At 50.8% G+C, this 23834-nt stretch overlaps 2 protein-coding genes across 2 annotated transcripts in view; one reads left to right on the forward strand and one right to left on the reverse strand.

Moving 5' to 3' along the window:
* Positions 1-12354, forward strand: Sqstm1 (sequestosome 1). Its single transcript, XM_069993832.1, has 8 exons — positions 1-235; positions 3435-3530; positions 3942-4171; positions 4270-4411; positions 5172-5255; positions 7853-8067; positions 8378-8573; positions 11371-12354. Exons 1-8 carry the CDS (start codon positions 25-27, stop codon positions 11526-11528), a joined length of 1332 nt encoding a protein of 443 aa, XP_069849933.1. The 5' UTR covers positions 1-24; the 3' UTR covers positions 11529-12354.
* The window catches only part of Mrnip (MRN complex interacting protein), a 16302-nt gene continuing 4804 nt past the window's right edge, over positions 12337-23834 (reverse strand). Inside the window, exons 3-5 of the mRNA XM_069993833.1 lie at positions 20198-20286; positions 17022-17100; positions 12337-12951 (exon numbers count right to left, since the gene is read on the reverse strand). Of these exons, the coding sequence (XP_069849934.1) occupies positions 12466-12951; positions 17022-17100; positions 20198-20286 (654 nt within the window). The 3' untranslated portion in view covers positions 12337-12465. The remainder of the gene's footprint in view (positions 12952-17021; positions 17101-20197; positions 20287-23834) is intronic.

Consider the following 23834-nt stretch of genomic DNA (forward strand, 5'->3'; position numbering starts at 1 on the left):
TCGGAAGGAACCTGGTCCTCCGTCATGGCGTCCGTCACCGTGAAGGCCTACCTTCTGGGCAAGGAGGAAGCGACGCGGGAGATACGCCGCTTCCACTTCAACTTCGGCGACAGCCCCGAGGCCGAGGCCGAAGCGGAGGCTGCGGCCCGCCCGGGGCCCTGCGAGCGGCTGCTGGGTCGGCTGGCTGCGCTGTTCCCCGCGCTGCGGGCCGGCGGCTTCCAGACGCACTACCGCGGTGAGGCGGCCGCGGCGGCGGGGCGGGGGGGGCCGGAGGGCGGCGGGGGGGGCCGGAGGGCGGCGGGGCGGGCCGGAGGGCGGCGGGGGGGGGGGGCCGCGGCCGCCTTTCTTGTCGTCGAGGCCGGCCGGGCCGTGACCGCGGTGGGCGGTGGCCTCCGGGCCTCGGTTGCCGGTCCGGGGAGGACGTTGGGCCCCGCGGGCGGCCGGCGGCCGTTCCGAGGCCCGCGTGGGTGGGCCGCCCCGCCGCCCCCCGCCCCCCGCGGGGCCTCGCGCCGCCCCTCCCCCGCCGTGAGGCTGCAGTTCTCGGCGAGGACGCGGCGGGGCGGCCACTCGGGTTACACGGACACCTCGGCCCCGCTCAGCCCCGAGGGCGGCGCGGGTGGGGGGGCGGTTCAGAGAATGCCCTGGTAGCGCCGGCGTGGAGGAAGGGCGGGGCGTGACGCGGACACCCTGCGTGGCGGGGGCGGCGGGGGCAGCTCGGCCGTGACCCGGAGGTTCTCCTCGGCGAGTCCCCGACCCGGCTCGCGCTCTCCCCGCGCCCCGCCGGGGCCCGCGAGGGGCGGGGTCGGGAGGTTGTTGTGGTTGGGAGGTGAAGGCCCGCCTCGGGGAGGGGCCGGCGCTGGGCCCTCCCTCCGCAGCCCGGCGGAGCTGCGCGAGCCCCATTGTGCGTGCGTGCGTGCGTGCGTGCGTGCGTGGGTGGGCGGGCGGGCGGGCGCCGGCTTCTTTTCCCTTTGGGGCTGGCAGCTCTCCCATGGAGCCACGCCTCCAGCCGTGCATTGTGCGGGTTAGTTGAGGTGGGGGTGGTGGGGGAGAGGCTCGCCGACCTTCCTGCCCTGGGCTGGCTTCGAACCACCCTCCTCCAGCTGTCAGCTTCCTGAGTAGCCAGGATTGCGATGTGTCCAGCCCACTTCTGTGTTTTGTTTTATTTGATTTGCACCAGTATCGGAGTTTGAACCTGGGCGCTGCCCCGGAGTTTTTTGTGTGTTTTGTTTTTTTTTTCCAGTCAAAGCGTGCTCTTGGCTTCCCTGCTCAGTCTGGCTTCAAACCTGGGATCTCAGCCTCCTGAGTAGATAGGATTACCAGCGTGAGCCACCAGCACCCAGCTCCTACTTTGCTAAGAGGCTGGGAGACCTGAGGATTACAGTTTGAAGACAGGCTGGGTAGACAAGTCTGAGACTTAGCTCCATTAAAAAGCCAGAAGTGGAAGCATGGCCCAGTGGTAGAGTACCGGTTTTGAGCTCTAAAAAAGCTAAGAGACAGAGCCTAGGCCCTCAGTTCAAGCCCTAGTACTAGCACACATGAAAGTGAGAGTGCATCATTTAAAGTATATATGAGTCTGGTCATGTGTGTGTGTGTGTGTGTGTGTGTGTATATATATATATATATATATATGTATATATATATATATATATATATATGTATGACAGTGTGCCAGTCACTGAGGCTTGGACTCGGGGCCTTGAACTCCTCTTGCTTTCTTTACTCACAGCCAGCTAGCACTCTACCACTTGAGCCACACCTCTACTTTTCTCCGATTAATTGGGGATAATAGCCTCAGAGACTTTTTGCTTGAGCTGGCTTCCAGTCAAACCTCGATCTTAAGATCTTAGCCTCCTGAATGGCGAGAATTACAGGAATAAGCCATCAGTGCCTGGCTTTGTTTTTCTGCTCTGTATACATTACAAGTAAGAGTCATGTAGTTTTTTAAAAAAATCATAATATATGTTGTGACATGCATAAGTACCTTACTTTTTTGTGGATGAACAGTACTGTTTTACTGATATTTAGTTTGGTCTTTTGGTCTTTAATGGATATCTGGTGTGTGTGTTCGCGCATGTGTGTGCACATGTGCTGGTTCTTGGTCTTGAATAGCTTGGATGCTGTCCCTGAGTGTGTTTTTCTCTCAAGGCTACCATTCTACCACTTGAGCTACAGCTCTGCTTCTAATTTTTTGGTGGAGATAACTCTCACGGGACTTTGCTTGCCCAGGCTAACTTTGAACCATGATCCACATATCTCAGTCTCCTGAGTAGGATTACAAGTGTAAGCCACCAGCTTCCAACTGGTTTTTTTCTATTGTACAGTAAATATTGCAGTCTAGTAGCTCACAGGCTTGGTCCAGTCTGTTAATTTGGCCTGTGAGACGGTGCTTCAAGACCATTTGGACTATCATAAAAACTGGTGATTACCTGCCAAATATATCTTTGTGTATGTGCATGCACATGCATGCACTAGTATTGGAACTTTAACTCTGGGCCTGTGCTCTTACTTGACTTTTTCATTCAAGGTTGGCACATTCTCTACCACTTAAGTTATACTTCCACTTCTAGCTTTTTGCTAGAGTCTCATGATTTCTTGGAGAGCTGGCTTTGAACCTCCATTCTCAGGTCTCAGCTGCTTGAGTAGCTAGGATTACAGGCATTGAGTTATCAGTTGCCCCGAAAACTTGTTGAGGCAGGACGCAGGCAGATAGATGACTTTATCTCTCTTGACCCTGAAACGCAGACCCTCTGAATGGCTAGGCTTTTTTTTTTGTTGTTGTTGTGGGGCCTGAACTCTGGGCCTGGGCACTGTCCCTCAGCTCTTCGGCTCAAGGCTAGCACTCTACCACTTGAGCCACAGTGCCACTTCCGGCTTTTTTCTTTTTGCTTATGTGGTGCTGAGGAATCGAACCCAGGGCCTCATGTATGCAAGGCAAGCACTCTACCACTGAGCCACCTTCCCAGTCTTGGCTAGGCTTTTTAAGAACTGGGCACAGGTGGGGATCATGCACAGTTGAACACTGTCATGGGCCCGATTAGATATGGACCCTGATGGCATCTTTCTGAAGAGGCAGCTGGCCCAGAGGCTAAGGGCCTCCCCCCACACTTGTGTTGCGCCTTCTGCATGCAGTTCTGGCCCAGGCTCTGGAGCATTTCTCATCTAGGTTAGGTCAGACAGTTAGTGGACTGTCTTGCCAGCTGTTTCTTCTCCCTGAACTCAAACTTTATAGAGCCCTTAAAGTGTTCCTTCCGAATTGGTCTCAGCACATTGCAGCTGCTTTTGTCCAGCTGAAAATCAGCCTAAATGCTTTGCTTTTGTTGTTGTTTTGTTTTCCCTTGGCACTGTGGAGGGAGCCCAGAGCCTTTGATATGTTGGAAAAGCATTCTACCACTGAACTACATTTCCAGCCTTGATGTGCTCTATTTTAAATCTAGATGAGGACGGGGACTTGGTTGCCTTTTCCAGTGATGAGGAACTGACAATGGCCTTGTCCTATGTGAAGGATGACATCTTCCGCATCTACATTAAGGGTAAGGGCTTGCTCTGCAGTGTTGCTGAGTAAAACCAAGGTTTAACTTCTTTCCAAAATGGTGCCCGGAACCAGAGGGTTGTCTGACCAGGGACATCATAAATGCTGTATCTGGCCTTGGGAATACTGTATCTTCTTTGAGGGAGTGGGGTCTGGTGCCTGGAGCTGGGGCAGGTGAGGATTTTGGTGAGGACCAAGGTCAAAGGTAGACAGGGGTTCCTTTGTTCTGCTGCCTGACACACATGCCTGGTATCTTGTAGCGGTTTCTCCAGTTGCTAGATAGCTGAATTCCACGTGGATTCTGTCTGGAGAGAGAGGCTGTGAGCCTTTGCTGATTATGACAGTCTTGCGGTGACAGAGTAGAGGGATGACCTCGAAGCCTCACCCTGGTGATTCTCTTTACTCTCTGCAGAGAAAAAGGAGTGCCGACGGGATCACCGCCCCCCCTGTGTTCAGGAGGCTCCCCGAAGCACAGTGCACCCTAACGTGATCTGTGATGGTTGCAATGGGCCTGTGTTGGGAACTCGCTACAAGTGTACTGTATGCCCAGACTATGACCTGTGTAGCGTCTGTGAGGGGAAGGGCTTGCACAGGGAGCACAGCAAGCTCGTGTTCCCCAGCCCCTTAGGGCACCACTCTGAGGTGAGCAGACCTGCTGTGGTCTCGGGGTGGACACAGGGTGGCAGGAACCTGTGACTCTGGCCCTCATTGCCCTTACCCCTCTGTTTACCCCTCGCCAGGGATTCTCCCACAGTCGCTGGCTCCGGAAGCTGAAGCATGGGCATTTTGGGTGGCCAGGCTGGGAGATGGGCCCACCAGGGAACTGGAGCCCACGTCCTCCTCGAGCTGGAGATGCCCGCCCCAACCCCACGGTGGAATCAGGTGAGGATTGCTTCTGAACTGGCTTAAGATAGACAGTGGGCTATGCAAAGACAGGCAGAGCTGCCGGGCCCTGAGCCAAAAGCTGTCTGTCCTGAATGCCTGCCAACGCCCATACTTGCATGGATTATTTGTTTGATTTTGGGTAAATAGCATCTCTAGAATAGATATTATCAGTATTTATGTTCAGTGTGTATTGAGTCTCTCTAGGTTACAGAAGACAAGAGTAGCCCAGAAGCCCATAGCTCATGCTTGCCATTCTAGCTACTTAGGAGGCTCAAATAAAGATTGCAATTTGAAACCGGCCCTGGCAGGAAAGTCTGTGAGACTCTTATCTCCAACTAACCACACATGGTAATGTAATAGCCTTGAACAAAAAAGCTCAGGGATAGCGCCTAGGCCTTGAGTTCAAGCCCAAGTCCCAGTACTGGCACAAAAATAAATTAGCCCAGAATGTGGTCCGTTGGAGGATGAGGGCATGTGTTGGGAGGCAGAGAGAAGAATGGGTGGGTATGAGCCTATGAGACAGAGTGTCCCAGGGTGGTGATTACCTGGATGATTGGAATCTCCAGCAGGAATAATGCTAGGACAGAGGCACTGAATTAAACTGGCCATGTTAGTTTATACAATACCAGCATTCTGTTGCAAGTCCAGGGCAGGAAAATTGAGTTTCAGGTCAAATTAAGCTACATAGTAAGATCCTGTTGCAAAATAAAACCAAAAACTGCTAAATTAAAGATATCTTTTGTTTGTAAAAAATCAGAAGCTTCTGGTCCATCAGAGGATCCCAGTGTGGATTTCCTGAAGAACATAGGGGAGAGTGTGGCAGCTGCCCTCAGCCCTCTGGGTAAGTGAGCTGTTTTGTTTGTCTTTGAGGTCTTAGTTTGGTGACTGCATGTGGCCTTTTGTCACCTTTATCTAGGGTGTTGCAGGGAAAATGTGCTCTTGACACTGCAAGGTTTTGTATAAAACCTATGTTTACCAAGTGCTGGGCCATGGGTATCTGAGGTCAGGTTCCCTGGTAAACTCCTGAGCTTTCTTTTTTTTTTTTTTTTTTTGTCGGTCATGGGGCTTGAACTCTGGGCCTGGGCCCTGTCCTTCAGCTCTTCAGCTCAAGGCGAGCGCTCGACCACTTGAGCCACAGCGCCACTTCCGGTTTTCTGGTGGTTTTTATTGGAGATAGGAGTCTCACGGTCTTTCCTGCCTGGGCTGGCTTTGAACGGCGATCCTCAGATCTCAGCCTCCTGAGTAACTAGGATTACAGGCGTGAGCCACCAGCGCCCGGCTAACTCCTGAGCTTTCTATGTAGAAGAAGTGGCATCAAGGAGCGAGATTCTCAGTAGAAAGGGCCACTAGACTGGCTGAAGGGCTGGCTCGTCACCACCTTAAAGGAACAACAGCCGGGTGCTGGTGGTTCATGCCTGTAATCCTAGCTACTGAGGAGGCTGAGGTCTGAGGATCACGGTTCAAAGCCAGCCCGGGCAGGAAACTCCGTGAAACTCTTATCTCCAGTAAACCACTAAAAACTGGAAGTGGCGCTGTGGCTCAAGCGGTAGAGCGCTTGCCTTGAACTGAAGAGCGCAAGGACAGTGCCTACGCCCAGAGTTCAAGCCCCACGACCGATAAAAAACAACAAAACAACAGTCTGCCTTTCCACCTAAGCCCAGCCTTGGCATTTGCACTTGAGCACTTGAAAAGCCATTTTGTTTTTTCTTCCTTTTTGTTATCCTCCAGACCTTGTCTGGCTGCTTCCTGAGTGCTGCCGGCTGGGGGGAAAGGAGTGATGGAAGCAGGTGACCCTCTATACTCTAGATAACACTGGTTCTGTGCTACAGGGCACAGCGTAGATCTGTTGGTGAGTGAGCAAATGTGTCCTTCCCAGACTGCAGTGACCTGACTCCAGGCACAGGCTTTAGGAAGTGTCTGCGCATCCTGAGCAGGGAAGTGGATGCTGCAGGGCTAGGCGTGGTGTTAGAGGGAGGGGACTGTTGGGATCTGGATGGCACCACACATCCCTGCAATGTCAGGGGGGATCTCGTCAGCATGGGTAGAGATTTTGTTTAGTGTCTGAAAGAAAACTGATAGAAGAGGCTGGAGGAGGAGGGACAGGGAACAGACTGTGGAAGTGGAGGAGATAATGGAAAATGAGGGGTGAAGACTGGGACAGGGAAAAGGAGAGAATGAAGGTGGGGGGACAGAGAAAAGAATGAACTTGAGCCAGAGCAGCAGGGGTTGAAAAAGGGCTGCATTGTCTCTGGGGAATGGGATGGTGTGCGGCCGAAGGAGACAGATTTTCACTAACTTTAGCAAAGGAGCAGTTTGACTCTAAATTGTGGGCAGTAATCTTTGTATTTAATCTGCCCTGCTATCTCCAATGGGCATGTGCTGTCCTGGGCTGTCCTTGTGTACTGTACATCTAGCTTCCAGTTTGCTTGTCTGCCTGAGCCTAGTTCGTAATGTGGGCATTTGTTGTATCATGAGGCCCTGTATGAGCAAGCAGGGCATCACGTGGGCTTCAGCACGGGCTGGAGTGTTCAGCTACTTGTGGTATTGGCCCCCACCCTGTTCCAAGGCCTGGACAGGAGAAACAAGCTCTCTGGACTTTTGGCTTAAAGCTGACCTTTGGGTATTATCTGAAGTTAATGTTTAATGTTTTATCAGATTGGATGAGGAAAGGTCCAGTGTGATGCACGCATCAGAATTTTTAGAAGTCAAGAGGATTTTGGGGCAAGGGTGGTGAAGGGCAGTTTGTCCCTGGGGATCTTGAAAATGGAAACAGACTTTTGTTTCTGGCTCATGGGGTTGCATCTCTGTGTGGTTCTGAGCATGCTAAGTGCCAGTGTCCTGCGTTTCATGCTGATGGGACTAAGTGTAAGCGCTCCCTACACCACAGTCCTCAGATTTGTTTTTTGTCAGTCATGAGGTTCCAACTCAGGGCCTGGGTACTGTCCCTGAGCTTTTGTGCTTAAAGCTGGTGCTCTACAATTTGAGCCACAGAGCTACTTCTGACTTCTGTGATTTAATTGGAGATGAGTCTTACAGACTTTCCCACCTGGGCGGGATCCTCAGATCTCAGTCTCTTGAGATTACAGGCATCAGTCACTAACACCAGACCCCAGACTACCCCCCCCCCCCCCGCCCCTAGTCATGGGGCTTGAACTCTGGGCCTGAATACTGTCCCTCAACTCTTCAGCTCAAGGCTAACATTCTACCACTTGAGCCACTGTGCCACTTCTGGTTTCCTGAGTGGTTTATTGGGGATAAGAGTCTCACAGCCTTTCCTGCTCAGGCTGGCTTTGAACTGCAATCCTCAGATGTCAGCCTCTTGAGTAGCTAGGATTACAGGCATGAGCCACTGGTCCCCAGCCAAACTTTTTTTTTTTAGATCTAAACTGCAGGTAAGTGCTCTGGGCTAAAGGGCTTTTTTTTATTCCTTGGTTCTAGGCATCGAAGTTGATATTGATGTGGAGCATGGTGGGAAGAGAAGCCGCCTGACTCCTGTCTCCCCGGAAAGTTCCAGCACAGAAGACAAATGTAGTTCTCAGCCAAGCAGCTGCTCTTCTGAAGTGGGAAAACAGGCTGGAAATGGTGAAGGCACTGCCCAGTCTCTGACAGAACAAATGAAAAAGATTGCCCTGGAGTCTGTGGGGCAGCCCGAGGTAGGCCTGGTTCTTCCTGCCAGCTAAAACTAGCTCACCTGGCACCTAGGCAGCCCTAGGCATTCTGTCTGCTTACATTGTGTGCCTGTGACACTTAAGTTCTCCATTTAACTCTGGACCTGCTCGAATTTTTTTGTACTTTGCAAGACTCTCACTGCATTGCTGCCTATAACTTTTGCTGGTCTTCAGGATTCTTTCCCTCCCTTTCCCCCTCCCCACAGTTGCCGGTTTCTTTTTGGAGAACTGGCAGTGTGGTCCGCCTTGTCAGTTGCCCATGGTCCATGTGTATTCAAAGTCTTGTTTCCTCTAGGAACAGATGGAGTCTGATAACTGCTCAGGAGGAGATGATGACTGGACTCATTTGTCTTCTAAAGAAGTGGATCCATCTACAGGAGAACTCCAGTCTCTACAGATGCCAGAATCAGAAGGGCCCAGCTCTCTTGATCCTTCCCAGGAGGGACCTACAGGACTGAAGGAAGCCGCTTTATACCCACACCTTCCACCAGGCAAGTAGTGGTGATATGGCCTCTTCTATAGGACTTGTCATTTAGTCATTCAGGCACTGGGGCTTGAACTCCAGGGACTCAGTCTTGGCTAAGCTTTTTCACCCAGGGTTGGCACCTTACCACTTCAACCACACCTCTACTTGGCAGCTTTTTGATACTAAGGGGAGATTAGCATGGACTTTCCTGTCCACTCTTTGAACCTTGATCATTAGATCTCAGCTTTCAGAGTAGCTAGGATTGTAGGCATAGTTCAGCAGCACCTGACGGGGCTTATCTATTTTTTTTTTTCTTTCCTTTTTTTTTTTTTTTTTTTATTGTGGAAATACTGTACAGAGGGGTTACAATTACATGGGCAAGATAATGAGTACATTTCTTTTCTTTTTTTTTTTTTTTTTGGGTCTGGTCGCGGGGCCTGAACTCTGGGCCTGGGCGCTGTCCCTGAGCTCTTCAGCTCAAGGCTAGCGCTCTACCACTTGAACCACAGCGCCACTTCCAGCTTTTTTCTTTTTGCTTATGTGGTGCTGAGGAATCGAACCCAGGGCCTCATGCATGCAAGGCAAGCGCTCTACCACTGAGCCACCTTCCCAGCCCATGAGTACATTTCTTATCAAGTATTGTAGCCTAATCCTTTGTTTCCCCTTCCCATCCTCCCCCCACCCCTACCCCTGTGCCAAAGTTGTAAAGTTTGTTTTCAACATAACGACTTGTACATCTCATTGTTGCAATGGGTCCACCTGTATCCCTATTTAAACGATGTTTTTCCCCTTCCTCTCCACAAATTATACCAACATCAAATACAGTGAAAGCAGACATCAAGGGGCTTGTCTATTGACGAGAGAAAACTGGTAGTGTGGCTTGGTGGTAGAGCTCCTGTGTAGCTAGTACCACGACAGAAACAACTATTTCAGTGTTTGCTAAAGCTCAACACCCAGACTAAGAAGGCAGCAGTGGGTGTGGCCTTCTTTCTACTACTAAAGAGTGGTCTCAGACCATGAGCACGTCCTCCTACTGTCACAGCCTAGATCCAGCACATGCAAAGTTCTTAGTGGAGAAGGCAGTAGGACAGGGCAGCCTTGAGTACATGAAGAGGTAGCTGGTACCCAGCTGTAGTGGTGTGTCTGTGTGTTGTGGCGCATGCTCGGCTTGAACTCAGGGCCTAGGTGCTGTCCCTGAGCTCTTCAGCTCAAGGCAAGCACTCTGCCACTTCAAGCCACAGTGCTACTTCCTGTTTTCAGGTGATTAATTGGAGATGAATCTTGGACTTTCCTGCCTGGGCTGGCTTTTTTTTTTTTTTTGTGAAAATACTGTACAATTACATTTTCAAGATAATGGGTACATTTCTTATCAAGCATTGTAGCCTCCTCCTTTGTTTCCCCTTCCCATCCCTTCTCATCCCCCCGCCCCAACCCCCTGGGCTGGCTTTGAACTGTGCATGATCTTCATATTTCAGCCTCCTGAGTAGCTTGGATTACAGGCATGAGCCACCGATGCCCAGCAATTTCTGCATTTTTTTATAGTTAATTGGAGATAAGGCAGTTTCTGAACCTCGATCCTCAGATCTCAGCCTCTTGAGTAGCTAGAATTACTAGTGTGAGCCCCTGACACCCAGCATAGCTGTAGTTTACTCTCAAGCACTGTTTAATGTCTAAGTGGATAACCTATCTTTGGGTCAATATATATATATATATATATATATATTTGCCTTGGCGTACAGGGGACAAGTCAGTCTCTATAAATGTCCTCAGGTTCTTAAACTTGCAGGTGCTCTATCATTTACCCAGCCCTATTACTTACTTGATATAATAGTCTTATCAGCCAGGCTAGTCTTGAACTACATTGCCCAGGCTGCTTTCAGACTCTTAATTTTCTTTTTTTTTGGGGGGTCTGGTCATGGGGCGTGAACTCTGGATCTGGGCGCTGTCCCTCAGCTCTTCAGCTCAAGGCTAGCGCTCTACCACCTGAGCCACAGCGCCACTTCTGGCTTTTTTTCTTTTTGCTTATGTGGTGCTGAGGAATCGAACCCAGGGCCTCAGGCATGCAAGGCAAGCGCTCTACCACTGAGCCACCTTCCCAGCCCGAGACTCTTAATTTTTGTGCTTAGCAGTCTTCTTGCTGGGATTATAGGCCTGACCCTGCACATTGGCTTGTTTCTTACACTTTTGCATGGTTGGGAAGTGAAACAGAGTTTTAAAATAAACTTTAAGGGCTGGAGATGTAGCTTAGTGGATAGAGCGTTTGCCCCTGGGTTTGATCTTAAATACCTCTCCTTTAAAAAAAAAGGTTGGAAAGAAGTCAGAATACATGTGACAATTAGATGATAGTCAATTCCAGTCTTGCTATGATGTAGTCCAGGCTAGGCAGCTCTGCTGCTTTCACCTGAATGTTTGGATTATAGGCCCGCAAAACCATGCCCATCATTTTCATTTGTTGGTTTGTTTTTTGGTGGCAATGTTGCCTAGGTTGGTCTTGAACTCCTGGGATCAAGTGATCTCTTTGCCTCACTCCTCCCAAGTGTGTGTGTGCTATCATGTCTGGCAAAGTTTTATTGGAACCCAATTGCTCAGAAGTGTTGCTGGCTGTCTTCATGCTATAATAGCAGAGATGGGTGGTGTGACAGCCTTTGGCAGCTTGCACAGCAAGCCTCAAATGTTAAGGTAGCAGTTCAGAGGATAAGCTTGCCACGCCTGCCTCTGTGCATCCCTGTTAAGGCTAATGGGCTCTGGACAGGAAGCTCTGCCCTGAGTAACATGTGGCTGTGACACTCCCCCCTCATGGCTTCTTGTATTGTTTTTGGCAGAGGCTGACCCCCGGCTGATTGAGTCGCTCTCTCAGATGCTGTCCATGGGGTTCTCAGATGAAGGTGGCTGGCTTACCAGGCTTCTACAGACCAAGAATTTTGATATTGGAGCTGCTCTGGACACCATCCAATATTCGAAGCACCCACCGCCATTGTGACAGTTTGTGTCAAGACCCTACCATCCTGTGTACCTCTTTCTCTGTCTTATAGTTGTCTTGAGTTAGCATTGAGCAGCAGGGCCTTACCGATAATGGCTAGTTTCTCAGCATTCTTCCAGAATCTGTGGGGTGGGGATGCATGAAGCCATTTAGAGCAGCAGTAGGAGGGGGCAGGAGGGGCAAGTTGCACATAATGCATGTGTACAAGGCATGCCGATGTCTGAGAATAGAACTAGCTCCAGAGCTTCCCTTCTGAGGCCTGGCTACATCCTCCCCGCTAGCATCACACCAGCAGTACCCAGTGTCCTGCCTAATGGCCACCTTTTCTGTTTTTAAAAGTAACAGTTGATTTTTCACACATGATAATGCTCTAGGGAGCAAGCCCTGTGGTCATTGGGTTTCTCCTGAGGCTAGGCTCACAGTTGAGCCTTAAACAGTGGTGTTTTGTGTGTATGTGCGCGCGCGCGCCGCGCATCATGAGGCTTAAACTCGGCCTGAGCACTGTCCCTAGCTTTGTCAGTCAAGGCTAGTGCTCTCTCATTGAGCCCCACAGCTCCACTTCTAGCTTTTTGCTGGTTAATTGGAAATAATCTCATGGGCTCTCGTGCCCTGACTGGCTTTGAACCACAGTCCCCAGATCTCAGCCTCCTGAGTAGCTTGGATTACAGGTGTGAGCCACCAGCACCTAGCTTAGGTTTTCTTGAGTGCTGCCATCACTCTACTTTTCCTGTCCAGACCTGTCAGCTGCTTTTAAAGTAAGAAATTCCTCTGTAGTTGTCTTGTTACCCAATTTTTAACCAATTAAAACTTAGGTTAAACACTTTAATCAAGGTTGCGGTCCTTTACTGGTTGCAGTGAAAAATGTTTTAATAATTGTGGACTCAAGCTCTTGTTTCAGAATGTAGTCTAAAAATGAGAGAGGTGTGATGTCCTCAGTTCACAGGTCATCATCAAAGTCTTCCCCAGTTGTAAAGAGGTTGCATAGGCTCACTGATGGGGCCTTCTGTGTTTCTTGGGCCAAAGGCTTTGCCTGCACCCAAGGAGTTGCTGTGTCCCATGATCCCTCGAGGTTCTTCCTGATGGGCCTCTGCCTCTCTGGGCTGCATGTGGCCTGAGGAAGCTGGATGGTGGCAAGCGGCCAACTTGAGCAAACTTTTCCTGAGGTTTCAGTCTCAGGAGTCTCTTGCTCAGCATATGCTGGGCCAGCTGGACTGGGGCCCCTCAGGAGTGGTCTTGCTGGCTCTGTGTCCACATGTGAGCTGTTTCCAGGTGACGAGAGAAATCGTGCCCACTTAGAAGATGGAGCTTTACTGTAGGACGCAGGACCTGGTTTCCATTGAGGACCACCAAGCTCCCTGGTGTGGCTGTGCGAAGAGTTCCACAGGCTGACTTGTAGCTCCGCTCCCAGCAGGCCAACATGGTCCTGAAAGAAGCCAGAGAAGAGCACTCCATTAGGCCTGGAGCCTCAGCCTTAGCACTGACCCCTCCACTTGATGAGTCCTGCCTGCTAGTCCTGAACGATGGGGACAGGCTCAGAGTGAAGATGTGCACTCTACATCACCCTGGCATCGCTGCCCTGTTTGCTTATTCCTGGCCAGGTAGGAGGATTACTTCTAGGACCAGGATGGGGTTATGGTGTGAAGGAGGTGGTGGCACTGTGTTCTCTGTGGGGCATGGCAACTAGTCTGGGAGCTGGCTTCTCTTTCTCGAGAACCAAAGATAAAGCTAGGCACCACATGCTTATAATCCTAGCTACTGAGTAGGCTGAGAACTGCAGATGGAAGCCAGCCTGGGCGGGACAAGAGGGAGACTCTTAATCTCTAAATAACCACCAAGAAGCCAGAAGTGGAGCTGTGGCTCAAGTAGCAAGTAGATGACCATCCTTGAAAAACTGAATTTGAACACTGTCCATTCCAGGCCTCAAGTTCAAGCCCCAGGACCAACACAAAGTGTTGGGTTCCACCCCTTGAAACACACAGCACTCCTATACTCCTGCCCAGGAAGAGTCTGTAGCCTGACAGCTTTGCCGCTGAGCAAGCTGTGAGATTAAACAGGACACAGAATATTGGGCTGAGCACACAATAACTCAATCATTTCTGTAGTCTAAATTCAGGCCTGTACACCTACTGCAGTGAGTCACTGGGTAGGTATTGGCAACAGAGTTTGACTGCTGTCTTGTCTTGGAGCAGCCTGAAGCTGACCAGATCTTTGCCACGAGGCAGTGTCCAAGTGGGGATTCTCAGCCTCATTCTCAGTCAGACCTGTGTCCTAGAGTGCTGGGTGTCTTTAGGGGAGAGCCCAGGGTAGAGTTCCCCAGTCTGCAGGATGAAGACATCCTGCCTCCTAAGCTGAGCTGGTGAGGTGCATGAATCTTATACATCAACTGGGGACTAACAGCCCTGTGGCCTAGGCTCAACTATTTGGGAGGCTGAGGTGGGGTGACTGCTTAAGCCCAGGAGTTTGAGGCCAGCTTGGGCCTAAAACATAAAAACAAACCCCCCAAACCTAAGAGGTCCAGCTGAGAGCATGTTTGCACAATGCTGTTTGCTCAGTGCTCACAGGACCAGAAGACCCTCCGCTCATCCATCTCCTGGGGTTCCAGGTCCTGGACATCATGGCTCCATGGAGGCTGGTCTGTGTGCACTCTATTTCCCCCACCAGCTCAGTGGCGCAGTGTCTGACTCCCAGCCCAGCCACCAATCCAGTCTCTGCTCCTGGTTTGTAGTTGCTAGTTTTGTTATTGTTGTTAGTCGTGGGGCTTGAACTCTGGGCCTGAGCACTGTCCCCCAGCTCTTCAGCTCAAGGCTAGTGCTCTACCACTTGAGCTACTGTGCCACTTCCGGTTTTCTGGTGGTTTATTGGAGAGAAGAGTTTCAAAAGACTTTCCTGCCAGGGCCGTTTTGAACTGCGATCCTCAGAGCTCAGCCTCCTGAGTAGCTACGATGACAGGTATGAGTCACCTGCACCCCGGCTGCTAGTTTAAGATTGCACCCCAGGCTTCCCTGGTCACTGCAGCACAACATGTGCTGTTCCCCTTAGACTGACTGCTCACTGCCCTCCAGGGTTCAGTGAGGGCCAGGCCCAGCTGTTCGAAGCTGGCTGTGTGGAGACGAGCTCCCCTCCACTACTGCAACCCCTGTCCAGACACCAGCCCATCCCTTAGGGACAACAGTGCTGGTACAGAACTGACTCCACTGTGGAGCGGTCACTTATACATTCCAGCCCAACTCTTCAGGGAAAGCTCAGGTTCTTTGCCCACCAGGAACGGAGCAGCCTGAGCTACCAGTGGGATGGTGCAGACTTGGGCCTTGGTAAAACAGCAGGGACTGAGCACTGCTTGTCACAGTGGTACACACATTCATCTACAGCAGTTGCAGCAGCCAGCGGCAAGCCTAAACGCCCACACTAGGAACCTCTCCATACAGGTAACTTGGATTTTCATAGCTGTACTTCTCAAAAATGAAAATGACAGGGGCTGGGAAGGTGGCTCAGTGCTAGAGCGCTTGCCTTGCATGCCTGAGGCCCTGGGTTCGATTCCTCAGCACCACATAAGCAAAAAGAAAAAAGCCGGAAGTGGTGCTGTGGTTCAAGTGGTAGAGCGCTAGCCTTGAGCTGAAGAGCTGAGGGACAGCGCCCAGACCCAGAGTTCAGACCCCACGACTGGACCTCCCCCCCCAAAAAAAAAAAAAAAAAAAAGAAAATGACAGAAAACATTGCAAAGCAAGTGCTCCACCGCAGCCACACCTCCAGCCCTAGCTGTTCTCTCCTCCCCTTTCCCCTTCCTTCCAGTCTCTCACCCTACTCCCCTCTTTCACTTTTTTTTTTTTTTTTTGCCAGTCCTGGGGCCTAGGCACTGTCCAAGCTGCTTTTTGCTCAAGGCTAGTGTCGAGAGCCCTGCAGGAAGTCTATCTGCATGATAGGCTTGACTATCTCACTGGAACATCAGGAGGCTGTTCACAGAATCCGGTCTTTTCATCCTGCCCCATACAAATACCAGTAGCTGCTAATGACCACCTTTTCACCCCCCAGTAGCTGCTAAGGACCGCCTTTTCACTGCCCTAAGCAAGCATCCTGCAGCTGCTACGTCCAATGAAAAAGCTTCCTTATTCTAAGCATATAAATACCCCTGCGTGAAAAATAAAATTTGGCAGCTTGATCAGAATCCTTGTCTTGCTGTCCTTCTTTGTGTCTCTTGTCCCTTCATTCCTTCTCGCTTAGGTTCATCACCCTCGTTGAAGTCCTGCGGGTCGGGACAGGCTAGCACTCAACCACTTGAGCCACAGCGCCATTTCTGTGTATGTGGTACTGAGGAATCAAACCCAGCGCTTCATGCATACTAGGCAAGCACTCTACCACTAAGTCACCTTCCTCTCCCCACCCTTTCTCCTCCTCCCTTTCCCCCTCCCCCACCACTCTCCTTTCCTTCCCTCATCTTCCCTCATCCTTCCTTCCCCCTCCCCGCCCTTTCCTTCCCATCCTCCCTCCTTTCCCCCTCTCCTCTCCTAGCTCTTTTCATTTCTCTCCCCTATCTCCCTTTTCTCTCCTGTTTCCCTCTCTACTCCCCCCCCTCCTGTCTTCCCCCCCCTCCTCTGGACCCTTTCACCCATTTGGTTTCCTTCCACCTGCCCTCCCTCCCATCCTTTTCCTCCACTGTCCCTCTTCCCTTCCCATCCCCCCTTCCCCCCCTTCCCTTCCCTTCCCATCCTCCCTCCCCCCACCACTCTTCTCTCCTTCCCCTCCCTCCTTCCCCTTCCCCTCCCTCCTTCCCTTCCTTCCTTCCCCCCCTTTCCTCCCTTCCCCTTCCCCTCCCTTTCCCTCTTCCCCTTCCCCTCCCTTTCCCTCTTCTCCTTCCCCTTCCCGGTACTTCCATGGCTGAGGGAAGAAAATGGAAGCAGCACATAGTGAGCTCCAGCTAAGCCACCGCTCTCCCCAGCCCACACGAGTGTGGTGACTCTCACACTCATGGCTACCTTCACCCTACCACACGTGCTCCCTGGAGCTTTAAGCCAAGTGCTGTCATTTGTTCACATCATTTGGTTGAGGAAATAAAATACTGTTAAAAATTACAGGTGGCCAAAATTTTGGAGTAGCCTCTTTTGTCTGTACTGGGCCCCAGCAGAGACTAAAAGTGGGGTCAAATGTTCCTCATCACTAAGTGGAATGCGAAATATAGGAAATGCCAGCTCTCAACGAAATTCCCTCTGCAGTAATCCTTCCCAAACCAGTCACCTAGAGCATCTAAATCCATTTTCCTAGTCTAAGGAAGTTGCTTGGAAATCAGATTTCTTTCCCTCTTTTGTCTATAAAATCAGCCCCTTCTGCTTAGCTTGTTGGAATATTTTATGCAACAAAGTTGTCTGATTCTAGACTAGCAAACAGCCAGTTAGGACCTTATTTAAATGTGTTGTAATTGTCCTTTGGCAACATATAAATGGAACGTGGTGTCACAACCCCCAGCCGGGCACGGTGACAGACGTACACAGGTTCACCTACCTGCAGACTGCGATTCTCATCCTGTGGCTGGCCTGCATCATCTTCAGTGGCACCTACTTCACTGGCAGGGTTCACGCACCTGAGGGGAAGAGACCAGGAATAAGGGACAAAGATGAAAGAACAGGCTACAAGGACCTCACAGCAATACTGAGTATTTTGAGGATCTTGGGGACACGGGGCCTGATGTGATTCAGTCATCCCCCAGCTGAAGCGCAGTCCATGGCCACCCAGCTCACACAGGGCTGGGGGACTGCCATCTAGTGGTACTCCACCCTCAGGTATTTACCTATCAAGAGCAGCCCAAAATGTCAGGGCTATTATGAAGACAAAATGGTATGTGGCATCGGAAAACAGCTGCCCAGCCACGAGTGCAGGACAGCCTGAACTGCTCCCCTTCCTTCTCCAGGGCTGGGGGTCTCGGGTACAGCGCTTGTCTAATATGCATAGGCTGCATAGGCTCGAAGCTGGATCTCCAGCACCACAGGGAGAAGTAAAAGGCAGACTTCATCAACTCAAGGTTCTCTTGGCACTGTGAGGACAAGGACACTGGTCAGCTGGGAGATGTCCTCAGCTCAGCTCCTCTCCCATCTGCAACTGCAACACTGAGCCACGCAGCTCATCCAGGCAGACAAATACCTTTGTCATTACTACCCCGAAAATAAGATAAAAATTTGAGCCAGGCGCCGGTGGCTCATGCCTGTAGTCCTAGCTGAGGCTGAGATCTGAGGATCACAGTTCAAAGCAGCCTGCGCAGGAAAGTCTGGGGCTTAAAAACTCAGGCATTCTTACTCATGGCTGGTGGTTGGCAATCTACTTCTACCACTTAAACCACATCCTCAATGCCAGCTTTCTCTTGGTTCATTTGATCAAAGAGTTTCTCGACTCTGCCCTTAGCTGGCTTTGAACCTCAATCTTCAAACCTCAGGCTTTTGAGTAGTAAGGATTGTAGATTTGAGCCACCAGCTTCTGTGGTATTTGATTTAAAAACAAATCCAGTTTGCTGCAATTATGTAAAGATAAAACTGAGTTTCGCAAGTTGGCCTTGGTAATCATTAACCTTAGTTTTGAATTAAGATTTCCCGAGCCCTGGGCTCGGTAGCTCACACCTGTAATCCTAGCTACTCAGGGGGCTAAGATCTGAGGATTGTGGATCAAAGCCAGACTGGGCAGGAAAGTCTATGAAACTCATATCTCCAATTAACCACCAGAAAACCAGAAGTGACACTGGCTCAAGTGGTAGAGCACTTACCTTGAGCTGAAGAGCTGAGGGATGGCGCCCAGGCCGAGTTCAAGCCCCACGACCGACCAAAAAAAAAAAAAGACTTCCTCCAAACACAAAGGCACAATCCCCTGGTGCCTCTCTCTGATCATATATTAAAAATTAAAAAAAAAATAGCCGGGCGCTGGTGGCTCACGCCTGTAATCCTAGCTACTCAGGAGGCTGAGATCTGAGGATCGCGGTTCAAAGCCAGCCCGGGCAGGAGAGACCGTGAGACTCCTATCTCCAATAAAACCACCAGAAAACCGGAAGTGGCGCTGTAGCTCAAGTGGTAGAGCGCTCGCCTTGAGCTGAAGAGCTGAGGGACAGCGCCCAGGCCCAGAGTTCAAGCCCCATGACCAACAACAACAAAAAAAAAAAAAATTAAAAAAAAAATCTGGATGCTGGTGGCTCACACCTGAAGATTATGGTTCAAAGGCAACCTGGGCAGGAAAGCCCATGAGACTCTTATCTCTGACTAACCACCAGAAAAAACAAGTGGTACTGTGGCTCAGAGTGGTAGAGCTGCTAGCCTTGAACGAAAGAGCTCAAGGGCAACACCCAGGTCCAAAGTTCACGCCCCATGACCAACAACAAAATTTCCTCCATCCATAATCATGTTCGCAAATAATGCTGATTGCAAAACAGTGATTTCCTATGAAACATTTTGTGGATCTAAAAATTTTAGGAATGTTACCTGTTTGACTTGGGAAGATGTTCTGCTCTTACCTTTCAAATACTGCCTTTACCTCACTGCCTCTTTTTATTTTGGCAGTACTGGGGTTTGAGCTCAGGGCCTTATACTTGCTAGGCAGACCTCTACTACTCCTGGGCCACTCTGCCAGCCCTCTCCATTTTCTTTAGTCTTTTTGGTTTTTTTTTTTTCCCTTTGGTGTCACTGGGCACCAAACTCAGGCTTCACACCTGCTAAGCAAGCACTCTGGCGCTGCACGGGCCCACTAGAGTTCTCTGTAGTTGCACTGGTTTTTGTCCATGGTTCTTGGCTCCTAACTCCATCTACAGGCAGGAAAGAAGGTCAAATTCTCTTGTCTAAGGCAGCCATAGAACTCACCGAGGGCCGCACACACCCTGGAGGGAGCTGTACTGCCCAGGAGGCCTGGGGTACTGAAGCAGACCTCTGTGGTCCCCCCAGCGCCCATCTCCATAAAAGCCCCAGACAGCTCCCTCCATGCTGGAAGGTGGCACACCCTAACTTCAAGAGACCCTTCCAGACCTTGACGTACCTCTTCACCTAGCTCTTTTGTATCTTCAGAATAAAGCAGTAAACAGAAACCCTTGGTGTGTCCTGAGTTCTATAGCCACTCAAGCAGCTGGCCACAGCAACTTCCACCTGTAGCTGGAGTTGTAACAGGTCTGGAGAGGGCAGTCTAGGGGGCTGAGCCCCGAGGGTGGGGTAGACAGTGTCACAACTGACACTGTCAGGATTGGAGGACACCCAGCAGCTGCTGCCTGCCCCTTCCTGGCTTCTGCTGGCTGTGGTGGGCTTTTCCTACTGGCCCTGTCCACAGGGTTTTCATCCCTAGAACATGTTAAATATGTGTCCACCCCTGAGCTACACCCTTGGTCCTATCTAAAAACAGCTTGACTTCCTTGACTTCCTGGCTCAGCTGGCACTTGTCCACTTGAGCCATGTTTCCAGTCCTGCTATTTGCTGGTCGTTTTAGAGAGGGAATCACATGGACTTTTCTGCCTGGGCCCGCTTAGAACCTCTCTGGATCTCAGCCTCCTTAAAGTAGCTAGGATTACAGGCAGGAGCACCAGCACCTGGCTGTAGCCTGCATTTTTAATTTTCAGCGGACTCCAGTGTCAAACTCGGGAGTCTGAGGGACTTCCCACGGCACTGCCTCCCAGTGCTGGCGGCCACAGCACACGGTCACGCGCGCCTTTCAAACTGTACCTGAATGGCAGCTCGGAAGCCTGTCCCTGCAGCAGATTTAACTTTTGGACATGGCGTCTGCAATCAGCACCAGAGCCCTCACCGTAGGTCTGAGAAGGAAAAAACACCCATGAAACCGATCACTGACATGCCTGAGCCTCAGAGAGGACGAGTAAGTCCTGCCAGGCCCGGCACGCCCCAAGCAGTATGACTGATTTCTAGAATGTTTATCAATGAATGGGCTCTGAAACTGTGGTTCAGCTTTACCTGGCTGCCCTTGAACTCTGCCTATCAAATCCATACTCCACCCACAGCCCCACACAAAATGGTTAATGGACATGAATGAATAGAAAGGTCGCAAGAGAAGCACCAATGATGTCAACACACACACAACAGAATACAATGGAAAGCATGCAAAACGACGTGGCTTGGGGCAGCTGCTCATTTTGTTCCATCTATGTTTACTGAGCACCTACTGGCACGGGTGCCACGCGCTGCTCTACATGTGGATGCCACACAGCAACGGACAGAAGTCCCCCGCCATGGAGCTCACAGCCAGACACCATAAGCCTGTGAAAGGGCTTGACATGAAGGGGGGGGTAGACACACTTTGTGTCCCCCCAAGGTGACACTTCAGCCACAAACAGGAAGACACTGCTTGGCTCCCCCCTGTAATCCTGGCTACTTGGGAGGCTGAGATCTGAGGATCACGGTTTGAAGTCAGTCCAGGCAGTAAAATCCATAAGACCCGTGTCTCCAACTAACCATCAAAAAGCCAGACGTGGATGGAGTAGTGGCTCAAGGGGTAGGCACTATCTTTGAGTGAAAAAGCTAAAGCTTGGTCTGACAGTGGTCAGACCAAGTTTAAGCTGCAGTACCAGTGTGCCGTGCGTGCACCTATACACACTCTCTAGGAAGACCATTCCAGCAGGCACAGGGCCTGGCCCTGGGCTGCAGCTGACAGGAGATGGTTTGGCTGCCGCTGGTCTGGTGGCTGAGTCTTCCCTATAAGGGAATGGATTTTTTCATTTTTTATTTTTTTGTGTGTGCTGGTCTTGAGGCTTGAACTCAGGGCCTGGGCACTGTCCCTGAGCTTTGTTTGCTCAAGGCTAACAGTCTACCACTTGAGCTAAAGCGCCACTTCCAGCTTTCTGTTCATGTGGAGCTGAGGAATGGAACCCAGGCTTCCTGCATGCTAGCAAGCACTCCACCACTCAGCTGCCTTCCCAGCCCTTCAACTCTGTTTTTGAGGTGAGCATCACCAGGCTCCCCAGCCTGGCCGCTTGAGTACAGGGTGACAGGCTTATGTGCAAACACATTGGCATTGCAATCCCCCTTCTGGGCAGTGCTGGGGATTGAACTCAAGGCCACACACTTGCTACGCAGGCTCTCTACCACTTAAGCCACACCCCCAGTCCCTCTTTGCATTGGTTAATTTTGAGGTCAGGTCTTGCTTTATGCCTGAAGCCAGTCAAGGCTCCAACTCTACTTGTGCTTCCCGTATAGCTTCGAGTGACAAGTGTGAGCCACTGTGCCAGTCACAGCTCTGTAGCTGGGAGAACGGGAGACCACCACCACCCTACAACTAGCTCCTAACCACTTAAGCCTGAGCTGGTCTCCAACTGTGATTCTGATCTCTGCCTCCCCAGGAGGTAGAGTATAGAATTGAGACACTGCACCTGGTCCTTTGCATTCTCCAGCTCAGCATCAGGGATCTTACCAATTGCAAATGGAAATACTTGACAAAAGACCCGCCTCATCTCTGCTAAGCATGTGCACGCTCCTTTATCTTTTAAGTAGTCCTTAAAAGGGGCTTTAACAGGGCTGGGAAGGCGGCTCAGTGGTAGAGTGCTTGCCTTTCATACATGAAGCCCTGGGTTCAATTCCTCAGCACCACATAAGCAGAAAAAGCTGGAAGTGGTGCTGTGGCTCAACTGGTAGAGTGCTAGCCTTGAGCTGAGGGACAGCGCCCAGGCCCAGAGTTCAGGGTCCACAATGGTCAAAAAAACAAAGGGGGGGGACACTAACAAATTAGACTATGAGTATAATGCATCTTGTGGCGTACTGTTTAGATGATTCAATGCTCATTGGAGGTGGTAGGGGAGACTGAGGCAGAAGGACTGTGTGAACTCAGGGGTTCAAGACCAACCTGGGCCCCTAGGGGGACCTTTTGTCATTTTGTACTCCACGCTCACCCTCAGAGCAGCACGCTGGAGGACACGGATGGATTACACCATTGCATAGATGATTTTGGTGTCTACTGGGCATCCAGGAACTAAGGCTGCACGGGTACCATCATTTGAGCATTTTTGTGTTTTGCTAGCAAAGTACCAAGGGGCAAAGAGGCATTCTGTGAGCCAAAGACACTGCACCTGCCCCTCTGCCTGCCAGGTCATTTGCACGCAGCCTGAGCGCCCAGGGCAGTCAGGTGTGTGCTTTCCACGTGGACAGCAGGGGCGCACGGGAAAACCAGCCAGAAGCCACGCCTCCCCTCCCTCCTCACCATCAACCAGGAAGCCCTGGAAGGGGGCGCTGGGGGGTTAACTCCAACACAGAGGGCCTTCCAGCCCTGAGCTGCTGGCAGTGACCAAGATGACAGGGAGGGTGGTGTGCACCAAGAGGGGGTGGTGGGAGGGGATGGAGAGGAAGGGAGGACTAAAAACAGCTGCGTTCAATTTGTGCTGCCTTCCCAGTGCGGTTTGCAGGCAGACGAGCTGTGAAATGTGCACTGTGTGATTCTGCACCAAACACTCCTGTGCTTCTATTTAAAACTGCCACTGCACAATATAAAGATGTAAAGCAGAATTCATCTTAATTGGATGTTGGCCTTTTTTTTTTTGTCGGTGGTGGGGCCTGAACTCTGGGTCTGGGCGCTGTCCCTCAGCTCTTCAGTTCAAGGCTAGCACTCTACCACTTGAGCCATAGCATCACTTCCGGCTTTTTTCCCCCTGCTTATGTGGTACTGAGGAATCAAACCCAGGGCCTCATGCATGCAAGGCAAGCGTTCTACCACTGAGCCACCTTCCCAGCCCGGTTTTTCTTTTCAAATTATTTTTTTTTGGTCGGTTGTAGGGCTTGAACTCTGGGCTTGGGCGCTTTCCCTCAGCTCTTCAGCTCAAGGCGAGCGCTCTACCACTTGAGCCACAGCGCCACTTCCAGTTTTTGAGGGGTTTATTGGAGATAAGAGTCTCACGGTCTTTCTTGCCCGGGCTGGCTTTGAACCGCGATCCTCAGATCTCAGCCTCCTCAGTAGCTAGGATTACAGGCGTGAGCCACCAGCGCCCAGCTCAAATTCTTTATTGTGATTAAGTGGTTACATAATTTCCCAAGTTTCACAGTATTGTTAAAGTCACAAACACATTCTAACTTTCATGGGGCAAATTGTCTATCATGGTCAATAACATTTATGAGTTCTATGAGCTTTGCAATACAGTTATTTCTTCCACATTGGGTGGTATGTACATTTCTTTTGTTTTACATAGCATCAGCTGTTCCCTCTTTCCCAGAGATTTTTGTTTTTTGGCCAATCCTAGGACTTGAACTCAGGGCCTGGGCACTGTCCTTGAGCTTCTTTTGCTCTAGGCTAGCACACTCCTTGAGCTGCAGTGCCACTTCCAGCTTTTTCTGTTTATGTGTATGTGGTACTGAGGAATCAAAC

This window comes from Dipodomys merriami, unplaced genomic scaffold (genome assembly GCF_024711535.1).
Source record: "Dipodomys merriami isolate MVZ:Mamm:240054 unplaced genomic scaffold, mDipMer1.0.p SCAF_44, whole genome shotgun sequence".
Classification (NCBI taxonomy): Eukaryota; Metazoa; Chordata; class Mammalia; order Rodentia; family Heteromyidae; genus Dipodomys; species Dipodomys merriami.